This window comes from Kogia breviceps, chromosome 4 (genome assembly GCF_026419965.1).
Source record: "Kogia breviceps isolate mKogBre1 chromosome 4, mKogBre1 haplotype 1, whole genome shotgun sequence".
Classification (NCBI taxonomy): domain Eukaryota; kingdom Metazoa; phylum Chordata; class Mammalia; order Artiodactyla; family Physeteridae; genus Kogia; species Kogia breviceps.
The window spans coordinates 145,188,651-145,201,290 of NC_081313.1; the positions used below are offsets into that span (position 1 = coordinate 145,188,651).

Consider the following 12,640-nt stretch of genomic DNA (forward strand, 5'->3'; position numbering starts at 1 on the left):
AGATTTTGAACTGCTCCCAGGTAAGGTGTTGTCAGAGTAACTGCTACAGCCTAGCATGATAAATCTATGTCTTACATTCATTCCTTTGAGACCTTTCCCTGCTCTTAGGGTCTCCTGATCATCACACTCCATCAAAACCCTGATGACATCACCTAGGACTCAGATTGTTTCTTTCTGATTCAGCCCAGAGGTCAGCTAAAAGTAAAAGCTACCATTCACTGAATGCTTTCTAAGTGTAAGAAATTGTAATAATAAAAGACCATGTTTTCTCATTTGTTAAATGGAGATAAGACCGTTTCCCACTTTTTTATTGGGTGGTTTGAACCCAAGAAATAACTTGCCCCAGGTCCCATGATTAATGAACTTCCATCTCACTCTCTCTTTCCAAAGCCCCAGCACTAAAGACTACTCTATACTGCTTCTGGATCTGAATGAGTTTTACACCCCTATCACCTTCACATGAATCTCTGAAATCATGAATCTGTGTAAACAAAGAACCCCTAAGTATTCATCCTTGGATCACTTTTCTTATATTCCCAGTACACAGCATCTACTTTTCAGCACACCCATTTCCCCAATCTGGCACTATTACTTTTATGATAAGTGTATGGGGACAAAGGTGATGTTTCTATTTATATTTTGCCAGAAACTTTGTAACAAAGAAATGGTGCAAGTTTTACCAGGAGCCACCCTAACCTCCTGGAGAGATGCTTCAAAATCTAAATGGCTGAGAAGCAAGAGATTAAGTGAAAGAGTATAAGCAGTGACTTCTCATTCCTCTCTACATAGTCTGTTAGACACACCTGGCACCTATTTTCATACAGAGAATCCCAGACTGTCTTTGGAGTAATAGAGGAGAATACGTATACAGGAGAAATGGATGAACTGCAACAAATATGAAGAATGGCTTATAAAAAAATCAAAACTAAGAGACTATTAAATATGAAGGAGACTATGAAACAAGTTACGTTGAAAAAACGAGATAATGGTAGTCAAAAGGTAAAGTGTTGGGACTTCCCTGGTGGCGGAGTGGTTAAGAATCCGCCTGCCAATGCAGGGGGCATAGGTTTGAGTCCTGGTCCGGGAAGATCCCACGTGCCGCGGAGCGACCAAGCCCGTGCACCACAACTACTGAGCTGCAACTACTGAAGCCCGCGTGCCTAGAGCCCATGCTCTGCAACAAGAGAAGCCACTGCAATGAGAAGCCCTCGCACTGCAACGAAGAGTAGCCCCCGCTCGCCACAACTAGAGAAAGTCTGTGCGCAGCAACAAAGACTCCACGCAGCCTCCAAAAAAGGTAAAGCGTTTTTCTATAGACATTCTTTCAGTGGACCTAAATGTGGCAATCATGAAAATACAAAATTTGTCAAGTTTTTAGCTTTCGGGAAAAACAAAAAACAAGACTGTAAAAAAAAAACCAATTACCAAGCTAATAATCTTAAGTTACAAAATAGATACTATAGAAATGGAATGTTAGCAACTTCACTGAAAACCAGAAAAGCCTGATAGCAAATACATTAATTTTATTTGAAATTACTATGCTAGTTTAGCATTTTAAAGCTATGTTGGTAAAAAGCTGATCTTTCCAAAGCTATATAGATTAAAAATGATTCCTGTGTTAAAAAGGCTAGAAAATAATGCTTTGATTTTTTTTTAATGCTTCACCTGTATTGATGAGAACTGCAACAAAGTAAAAACAAAACAAAAAAACCCAACTATTATTGTGACATATATCAGAAATGAAAAGGGACAAACAAGTCACATTGTTTGATCTGGACTAAGAAGAATTAAGCCTTCTATGTTCTTCTACAATGCAAATTGGATCCAAAGAAAAAATGTCATCTGGTATGACAGTGAAAGTTTAAGAAGACTTGTTACAAATTACATGGGTAAGAAACTAATTCTTGCAAAAATAAAAACATGCTGAAGGTGTAAATGTTTTTGCATTTTGCTCATTGCTTATTAAAGAATTGCTCAATGAGCAATTTAAGAATTGCTCATTGAAGAATGCATCTTAATATCTTATAGGTAGGAAAACAGTGACCAAAAGGGACCAAACTATAAATTATAGTTTGCTGCCCAAAGAACAGCTTTAGATTACAAGGGGAACCATGGAAGGCCCAATTACAGAAGTGAAGACTTTTTAGAACCAAGGACAATTAAGGGAGTCGGTCTGACTAATGTCATGTGGAAAAAAAGTTTGAATAATGAATTGACATGCATTCAAACCCAAAGGAATGAGTTCCCAATTGTAAATACATTCCAGAAAATGCTGTGAACAAGCCTTCCAACAGCAATCATCATTAAACGAATACTGACCATTATGTGCTCACACTATCTGGAAAATCCAGAACCCCCAGTGGGCTTATTACAGAAATGAAGAGCATGGGCAAGGAATGGGACCTCATCAGAGAGGACCATCAAAAGCTTCAAGAAGTGTGGCAGATCAAATTCAACAAATGGAACCAAGGATGACATTCTGTGAAAAAATGAAGCAGAATGGGAAAGAAACTTGGGGAGCAAAGTGGAGACAATATCAAATGTAAATAAGGATTTTTTTTTTGGTAGACAATCAGTACACTTTCTATAATATGCTAAAATCAGAGGCAATATAGAAAGAAAAATATCACTGACACTTCAAGTTTAAATTTTTCAAGAAGTGAAAGCACCTAAGATTTTAAGCTGTTTTATATTCAAGAAAATAATGGCACATCCCAATTCAGAGTTCACTTTGTCAAGTAAGTTCCTGACATCAATTTTAGGGATTAAATGAGATAATTCTTACTCTGCAGCAAAAACTCATCTACATATCCCAGATGAAGGGTTTCAAACTGGGGGAACTCCAACTCTGCCATCTTCAGGGCAGAAAAGACGCCATCTTTAGTTAGGGAAGGCTGGATCCGAACTTCATGTAACCTATGAACAAACAGATACATATAAAAGTAAAATGAAAGCCATCAGAATCAAAGGTACTTCCTAATGTAAGGCTCTGAAAGAAGTTTATCTTACTGAAGTGTCAAATGCAAACAACTTTCCCCCCTCCACTAAAAAATATCAGATGTTTCCTTTAAAAGAGTATTTTATGAAGTGCGGGCACATCTTACGTGTACATTGAAGTTACAGTAAATAATAATGAATTACACTGTAATAATCTTATATCCTTTCTGGTACTTTTTTTTTTTTTTTTTTTTTTTTGTGGTACGCGGGCCTCTCACCACTGTGGCCTCTCCCGCTGCGGAGCACAGGCTCCGGATGCGCAGGTCCAGCGGCCGTGCCTCACGGGCCTAGCCACTCCGCAGCACGTGGGATCCTCCCGGACCGGGGCACGAACCCATGTCCCCTGCATCGGCAGGCGGACTCTCAACCACTGTGCCACCAGGGAAGCCCCTCTGGTACCTGATTAAGTCAAGGCAAGAATCTGCGCCTGGCATTTCTTTAATATCTTTTTTAGGCTAGTATTAAGTCCCAGTTCTGTAGTAGGTAACAATATTTACTCACTTAAACTTAGATACAGTTTTGTTTTATTTATATTCTTAATATTCTACTGATGGAAAGTAAGAGTTTTTTTTTTAATAAATTGAAAAATGGTTAATTCAATTTAAGTATTATAAAAGTAAAAGTAGAGGCAGACTTTTGATATGTAGGAAATAGTAAACATGGCATAAAGTGATGTGAAAATAGGTTAAAAATATAAAGATGTTAAAGGTCAGGACTCTGAAAAAGCTAACTTATAACATTGATTTCTGAATAGCAAATATTATCACCAACTAACTAAAACAACTGGGAAAACCATCTGGAGGTTAAAACAATGGCTCCTGAGCAAGCTGCTGACACCAAAGCATCAATGCTGACTTCTGTTGGAGTCTCAGGCACTTGCAGATAATTGACTGCTTTTCTCTGATGAGACCACGCCCATTCAAAGCTTGCTAGGTCTGGAGTGCAGTGGTAACAGAAGACTCCCACTAAGTGATAACCTACTGCTATTTAAACAACTCCTTTGTATTTTAAATCTGAAAAAGGCATGCTCAAACTTCAAACACATATTCCCATCAATTTTTATAAAACAGGAAAAAACATAATTCTAAGACAAAAGACACAATGTGAAGAGGAAACATACCTACGGGCAGCAGTGATGATGAGGTAACCAAGATCTACTTCAAGTGCATTTTTGCAAGCTCCCAAAACAATAGTGTGCAAATTTCTAAAACCACCTAGTTAAAGGAGAAAAGGAACAAAAACAATAAGTGTTCCATTTGACCACAGCATTGTCAGTAAAGCATTTCTACATACTTTAGATGGTAATTGTTTAGGTGTAATCATTTTAGTGCTTGTATATCACATTGTGGTTTTAATCTGCATTTCCCTAATGATTAGTGAAATTTATCATGTTTTTATGTTTACTGGCCATTTAGATATCCTCTTTGTTTTCCCATTTTTCCTACTGTGTTTTCGGACTTTTTCTTACTAATTTTAGGAGTTCTTTCTGGATACAAGTCCTTTGTCTGTTAGCTGTATTGCAAATAGCTTCTCCCACTCTATAGCTTGGCTTTTTACTCTCTTATGCCTTTTGATGAAGAAAAAAATCGTTAGCACAGTTTACCAATTTTTTTCTTTATGGTAAGTGTTCTTTGGTATACTATTTAAGAAATCTTTGCCTACCAAAGGTCAAGAAGACGTTCTCCTGAGTTTTCTTTTAAAAACTGTATTTTTTACATTTGGATCTATGAATCATCTGGAATTAACTATTGTGTGAGGTATGCTGGCTCCTTAAGTAAAATATAAGGTAGAGTCATTCTTAAACACTTATTAGGGAAGAAAAGTCTCTGCTGCTCTTTTAGGCCCCTTATGCAAACTCTTAGTTTTTGGTACCTCTCTCCAGGTCTTCTAATGAATGACTGCAATGTGGTCTTCTTTTCCTTTCTTTTTTTAAAATTTATTTTTTACTTTTTATTTTTACAAGAGGTAAATAAACTGACACCAAGCATTCTTTTCCTTTCTGACTTTATCCTGTTAGCTAGAGCCATGGAATAAAAATTATGCTGTTGATCTTGAGGAAGTCTCCATCCCCTTCACACAATGTAATGAAGTGCACTTGTACCAGACTTAACTGACAAAATGCTAAAAATGTACTTACTCATATTTTAACAGTATTAATGATAATGTCTATTTGTTACCAATGGTACTAGATAATTTTTCATTTATATTTTGGATATTCACAGTTACATTTTCTGATCCCAACTATTAATTATCTATATAGCTAAACTTCTTGGTCTTTTTGTTGCAGTGAGGAGATAATTAACGTGGAGCACGTTATGCTACATATGATCATTTAAAATATAATTATGGGAGCTAGAAAGTAAAATCTTTTTTTCTTTTAAAAGCCAACATCTGATGGATGGATCTAATATCCAACTGATAAACATGAAAACATTTTATATAGTGTAAGTACTAAGCAAATGTTAGATTAACATTACTAATGCCTAAGTTCTTTTGTAGAACTAAGTTGTCTAAGTCAAAAAACATCTCTTCCCAGCAAAAGGCACTAGGATATCTACATTAACATCTCTCAGAAAGATCCCAAATATAACATGAGTTATTAACTAAGCAATAAGTATTAACAAGCCAGAAAACATGCCTTATCACTCTACTATTTTGAGAAGGTTTAACACTGCATGAAAAGGGAATGAATACTGGCCACACTCACGGTTACTTATTCTTCACTAAATACATCAGATAGAAAGTACAATTGCTAACAAGCATTTTCTTTTATAAAGACTCAGAAGAGAAGCTAAATAAAAGCTTAATAAATTTTAAACTAATTTTTAAAATATTTAGTAAGTAAAGGAAAATGAATACCTGATCTCCAACTGTCTTCAACTACATGTTGGATAAGACCTCCAAGGAAAGGAACTCGAACCATTTCCAAATGTTCCAAGTTGCGGGCAGAGGCTAAGCCTGTTACTAAAGGGACATATTTCAAGGAGTTTGTGGGTCCTGGACAAAGACAATTTCAATGGAACAATGTAAATTGTAAAGATGATTTTTCAAATCAGCAACTGAAATGAATAACTTATAAATTCTATGTCTGAAAATGACAGCCAATGGCTGGCTCTCTGCGATTTATACTTCTCATTGGAAAAAGTATTAGTCTTATTAAGCATAAGGATCTTTCAGTAACGTTGGAGATTTAGTATTTTTTGTAAATTCCCTGAAGTTTCAATAGTTTTGAGCTCAAAATAAATAAGGGGAAAAGGCAAGTTGAAAATTTGATCCTTCACTCTAACAAACAGCTCAATGACTTAAACATCTCTCTATGTGACCAGTGATAATTATATTAGGTGTTATGGAAGATTACAAAAGATAGGATCCTATCCATCAAAGAGCTTGCAACTGACACGAACATAAAACTAACATGAATAATTATAAAAAAGGCAGAACATATCAGGTACAAAAATAAGATCTGATATACTACATAAAAAAGAAAAAAGAGAAGAAAGTAAGTTTGAAGAACAAAACTTAAAAAACGTATACAAGAAGAGGAAGAAGGAAGTGTAAACCTCAGGACAAGGAAACAATAATACAGAAAAACACTCAGGCGAAAGCTGGTATGGCTGTTTGGGAACAGTGAGTAGGCAGGCCTGACAATAAAAGGAGTACCTTGGAAAGGAGTCTGAAATAAGTATATCAAGAAGGGCCGTGGGTATTATGAACTCTGAAGCAGAACAGTTCCCACTTGACACACTAGGGCAACAGAAGTACTGAAGGTTTCAGAACAGAAAAGGAGTATCATAAAAGCAGTGTTTTATGCTTTAAGGTAGATTAGGTCAGACAACTATTTACATGCAGAATGATCAGGAGGCCAGAGACAAAGAAAATTTAAAAAAATTTACTATAACAATCCTATAAAAAGTGCCTATAAGAAATACGTAGAGACATTTTGACACCTTATTTTTTCTGCTAAGGATCAAAGACAAATCATATGTCTACTGTCTTTACAACAAAAAGTACATTTACCTTCATAAGGTAAGTTACAAACATAAACAGTAATAGCATAATATAATTTCACTTACAAATATAGCTATGGAGTTTGCTTTAGGACATTTTTAGAATAGTATGTGTGTAATTCCACCACAACTATGTACCCTTACCTGCACAGTTCCTCATGACAAAAGTTCGTAAGCTGATGCAAAGAAAATCTTTGAATGGCTGTGGTTTAGTGAGTCTTACCCACTTCATATAAAGGTGCCTTAGCATTGGGATACAAGGAATTTCAGGAACATTCACCCCTAAAGCATATATACAAAAAAAGAAAAAAGAAAACCATTAAAAGACTCTGTATTCTGTGTATAAGTTCAATAGTCTATTTTTCAAGTTAACAATATATCCTTCCTGTATATTTTCATCAGAACAAATTACCTAATTAACATGTAGGAAGATAAGCTTATTTAAAACAGGCTTGTAAAGAACAATTTAAGAAAACAATAAACAGACTATTATTTCTTTAGAAAAGGCATATGGGAAGATGGGATTTAAAAAGTACTTCTACATTTTATACACACAAGTTTTTCTTGCAACTCTAACTCTTCAAGAGGTACTAGGAATCATACCTGCAGAGGACCATTTCTGGAAGAAAGGGTATGTAGAGTGGGAGGATAAGTCAGTAGATATGGAAGGAGACAGAGCATGGGTAACTTGAAAATTCTTATGGTAGGAAGCAGTTTGAGGAACCTGTCCAAGAGTCTAAACACTGTAGACTAGGGAACAGCCAAGAAGTGACACAATTCTCGGAGAGAAATACAAGGATCCAGGGTGATGGCATTTAAAAAGCAGTAGCTGGCAAAACCAGTTTAATATAACTTTTAACGTTGAGTCAGCAGAAGCCCTGCTAGCAATAGCAACTAGAGAAAGCATAATTGGGAGTACTTAAATTGTTGGTTCTTTGAAAGCTAAATTCTGCAGAATGCTCCTACTGTAAGGATTACTCCTTAACCTGGTCCACCCCAAAAAACATAGTTGGCTTTAGTACTGAACTATGCATAAACACTGTGCTAATTGGGGAACAGTCCAAAGGAAGAAAAGCAGAAGAAGTGAGGTACAGATTGGGACTCAAGATGCAAAACTCACAAAGGTACATTTAGCATCTACCATGATAGTGGTAGCTCCGACTAGGAAACCCAAGGGTAGCAAGGGTGAGACAGATCCAGACAAGACAGTTATATTCTATGCCCAATCCACATTTTACCCCAAATCCATTCTATAAACAAAGGATGCAATTACCTGTCTTCCCCAGCATTTTCATTAATTTACTATACACATTTGTATCACCATCACAGTGTTAAACTGTTGAATTAATCAAATGAATTAAATGCATTTCAACAAAATTTACTAAGTACTCATTATATTTGCAATGAACTATGACAGGCATCGTGGAAAATATAAAGATATAAAAACAGTCTCTGACTTTACAGAGCTTATATTATAAACTTTAGATATTATAGAATCCCTTTATTATCTAAAAGTCCGAATTCAAACGATATCCAACTCCTTCCTCAGAACCACTCCTTGATCTTGTAAATGAAGGGTTGCTAGAGAGCTTTGTTCTTCTCCCATAATTGCACATCTAAGACTTATTTAAGACCTAGTCCTTATCATCCCTGCTGCTCTCCCTTCACCACCTGACCCAGTTTCAGAAATATTCAGTTCTTCAGGGCCATCCTCAATACCTGGAATAAGGTACAGGAGATACTCAGTATGTATATTTTAAAGATATTTAATAAATATTAATAGTCAGACTATAGTAACAGGAGTCCCCCAAAATTCCTTTCAGCAATCTAAGCCAAAAATGACATATCAACTTTGAGAAAATATCTGTTCTTATCATTTACTTAGGTTGAAATTATTAGGATACAATTTCAGAGAATATTTAGATGGAGAATGCACATTGTGACCATTGCAAATAAGGTGCCTTTGGAAAAAGACCACTCCCTCTCCATTTCTCAGGAAAAAGGGAAGTGGCAGAGTCTTGCATCAGCTCTGGGTTGAAGAAAGAGGGGCAATTTTCTGCTTGGAGAAGATACAAGTAAATTTAGAGTTATCTAAGATTTTTTTATTCTGTGATGTTCTAGAGCTGAGCAGGATAATAAAGTAGCCACTAGCTACATGTGGCTATTTGATAAACACAAAATAAAATTTAAAAATTCAGTTCCTCTGTTTCACTGGCTACAGTGGGTACCATATGTGATAGTACAAATATAGGACATTTCTATCACCACAGAAGGTTGTACTGGAGAACTCTCCTCTAGAGGGTAGAACTAGGAGCAAAAGGTGGATATCTGAGAATAAGGGCAGAATTCTGGCTCATTCAAAGAACAAAAACAAAAACAAACCCAACAACTTTCAAAACTACCCTAACTGCCTATCAAAACGGGATCAGATTGGTTGTGAAATAGTAGTTCTCTCACCTACCTGTCCGCCACCAACCTCCCACTCCCTGGGGCCCTTTAATGGGAAATCTAAAATTGTATACAAGTCTCACAAGCATTTCTTTTGCCATCATCAATCAGCAAAGCCATTTCTAAAATCCTCATTGTTCCTTTTCAGTGAATATTCAGTTGTATGGCATTTCAAGGAGTCACAAGCAACCCAAGAGACATGTACTCACCAACTAAATGTAAAGTTTGGATTTTGGCTCCTACAGGAATTTTCAGTTTATTTTCAGGAGGAATTGGAAATGCTCCATTACGATTACGAAACTTCCCCAAAATATGAACATGTGGCATGTATGTCCAAATGGATTCTACCAATTCCAAATGAGAAGTTTCCACACCCTACAGAATAATGCCAAAGCAAACACAAGAAAGGCTTTTAATTTAGCATCCAAAGCTTCTATTTCTGTATCATAAGATGCTAAGTGTGCAGTGGAACTTAAGTTTGTTGTGGATGAAATTTTCATGGGACTGAACATGTTCTATCATTCTTTTAATTTAATATTTCATCAATTAGTTGATGTCAAACGTTCAACCAGGTGCACTCACCACTAAGTTCGGGCATGCCTGCAAAGCTTCCAGAACTCCTGGAATGCTAAAAGCCTCATGGCCCCGTACCCTTCGCCTCTCAAGGTATCTAGGGTGAAGGCCATATAGCTGTTCAACATCTGGCATCTTCTTCAATAATGTCAGAAAACTGGAATCTGTGAAGCCTAAGAAGTTCACAAGTATTTAGAGCCAAGTTCATCTTTCTGTTGGTCAACATTTATAGGCACTTGTAATTTTTATCAAAAGTTAAAACAACAAAAAAAGAGATTTCCTTTTTAAATTTTCATAAGGCTAACACTACAGCTGAACAAATGGTTAAACAGAAAATATTTCCCTTAGTAACAGAGGAAATGTGTGAGGAACACCACTTACTCTGAGTTGATACTTTACAGCTGAAACTTCTAATTTACTATTTTCTTTTTTGTTGTTGCTCCTGCTTTTAAGGCACAGAAATCTTCAACTAAGAAAAACACACTTTTAACCCAGATGACTTGGATCTATTTGACTGATGTGTGAGGACGGACAACCTTTCTGGCCACCACCCCTCCTCCCCCAAAGGTACTCTCTGGTCCATAAAACCTCTAGGCTCTATAGAGGTCACAACTAAAAAAATAAGTAAGATAGGATCCCCATCTTCAGGAAGCTCACAGTTCTAACCCAAATCCCATCTCAAACTGGGTTCTCTTAGTTACCCATTTCCCAATAATTACTGTATCCTGTGTTTAACTATCATTCCCAGGACATTTTAGACAATTCATTCTTTTGAAAAAGACCGATGCAAGTTAGCTAAGAGAGCATAAGCAATCCAAACTACGAGGATGCTGACCTGACAGAAAACTATTTATCTGAGAGGGCAGCTGTGCTCCATAGTGGGAAACAACCAGATGGGAAGAGAAAGATACAGGTTACTTTCACAGTACGAGTTGCTGGTGCGGTAAATAAGGAGATAAGTCTCATACTGATGATACTTTATTATCTTACTTTTTGTTTTTAATGGAGGCCATCAGAAAGCCAACTGTCTACTCACTAATGATAAATAAAAATATTAACTTTCAAGAATAAAAATGAAGTCCCAAACCATTAAGTCTTCCTACAGTTTTCAAAAGTTGTTCTACTTGTACAGGGCTAGGCTAGATGCTATGTTAGCTTTAGATTCACAAAAAATGAAGAATAAGAAGGGACCTCAAGAGATTACCTGGTCTCTCTAATTATAATAGTTCTTATTATTGTCTTATACAGTAACTCTACTAAACCATTCAATGTGTTAATCATTTTACATATCTACTCTTACAACCCAATGAAAAGGTTTATCACCCCATTTAAAAATGTAAAAACTGAGTGTGACCTTTGCCAATGTCCATCCTCTCTTGTTGTACATTACACGTTGCCTCTCTCCACCTTCTTTACAGACATGTTGTGAGAGTCCAAGGAGATCATATATGTAAACCATAACGTGCTATATAAAAACCTTATTTAGCATTATTATATAGAGAATCAGGGTATAAACCCCAGAGACCAGACCAGGGTGGCATTAGCAAAGCAGGGTTAGTGAGACCTTATTCTAGGCTATAGAGACTTTGCTTTGACTCTCTTTTATATGTGTTGCAGTGATGGGAAGTCTTGGGCTCACAGGTATTTATCACAGTCTAAAAGAAGCCAGCAATGTGCAGACAAATTCTTCTCTAATTTGATACGGGGCAGAGATTTTAATTGTAAGATTGCACCACATGGGAGCTCTGCTATCCTATCTCTTTATGTAGTGCATTAACCCCATGTCCACATTTCCTACTGGCCTAACCTCTGTTAAAGAAAATCTGATAAAAGAAATGACAGTCCTTTTCACATTGCCCTGATTTTTTCTTTCCTGCTGTCTCTGCAATATGATGAATGCTTTTCCCTTACGATAGTTTCTTTAAAGTAAAGACAAATGTACTTTGCTTCCCATCAAGCTATGTTCTAGCCTCAAGTCTCTGCAATGTTCTTCACAAAAAGATATAGTGATAACTCTGGCCAACTGATAAGAGTTATCAGTTGACTAATAACCCTCTTGAAAGCTTACGCAGCACCCCGAACTGTACAATATCTCAGTATCTCAGAGGCTGTCTGTTCTGTTCCACACAATAGAACAGAAAAAGACAATTATCTCCTCAGCCCTTCACTCCTATTAAGGACCCCTCCCCTTTGCCCAGCACCACAGCTTCATCACATTTTCAAAATATCAGGATCTGAATATTGTTGATGAAAGGTAGTTTAAAAAGATATTCAAAATTGCTAAACAACATTAACTAAAGTGGAATAATTAACAGATTGGTGTTAACTGAAAAGAAGCCTGATAGGCCCTTAATATTATTTCTTCCCTTTGAGGTGTGCTCTGCTTAACTAAAGTCATGAACTTTCTTTTCTGGTGGTCTCTTTACCTGAGGTCCATTTGTTGTGGTTAGGGTAATAACTCTGAGTTCTTCACATGCAAGGCCAATGCATTATTTGAGAAATCTCCAAGACCTAGCACAGGCCTTTTAAAAGTGCTAAAGAAATGAAAGTTCCAGAAGTGCAATTTCTGTGACCTACAACTAGAGTAGCTTTACAAAAATTGATAAATATCTGTT

The 12,640-nt window shown here is 36.4% G+C and overlaps 1 protein-coding gene across 17 annotated transcripts in view; it reads right to left on the bottom strand.

Annotated features, from left to right (window-relative positions):
* Positions 1-12,640, bottom strand: part of FBXO38 (F-box protein 38) — a 53,242-nt gene that overhangs the window by 28,513 nt on the left and 12,089 nt on the right. For all 17 annotated transcript variants that reach the window (XM_067032139.1, XM_067032147.1, XM_067032138.1 and 14 more), the window contains 6 exons: positions 10,035-10,198; positions 9,662-9,827; positions 7,149-7,286; positions 5,857-5,994; positions 4,118-4,211; positions 2,786-2,916 (listed from right to left, as the gene is read on the bottom strand). In XM_067032139.1, the coding sequence (XP_066888240.1) occupies positions 2,786-2,916; positions 4,118-4,211; positions 5,857-5,994; positions 7,149-7,286; positions 9,662-9,827; positions 10,035-10,198 (831 nt within the window). The remainder of the gene's footprint in view (positions 1-2,785; positions 2,917-4,117; positions 4,212-5,856; positions 5,995-7,148; positions 7,287-9,661; positions 9,828-10,034; positions 10,199-12,640) is intronic.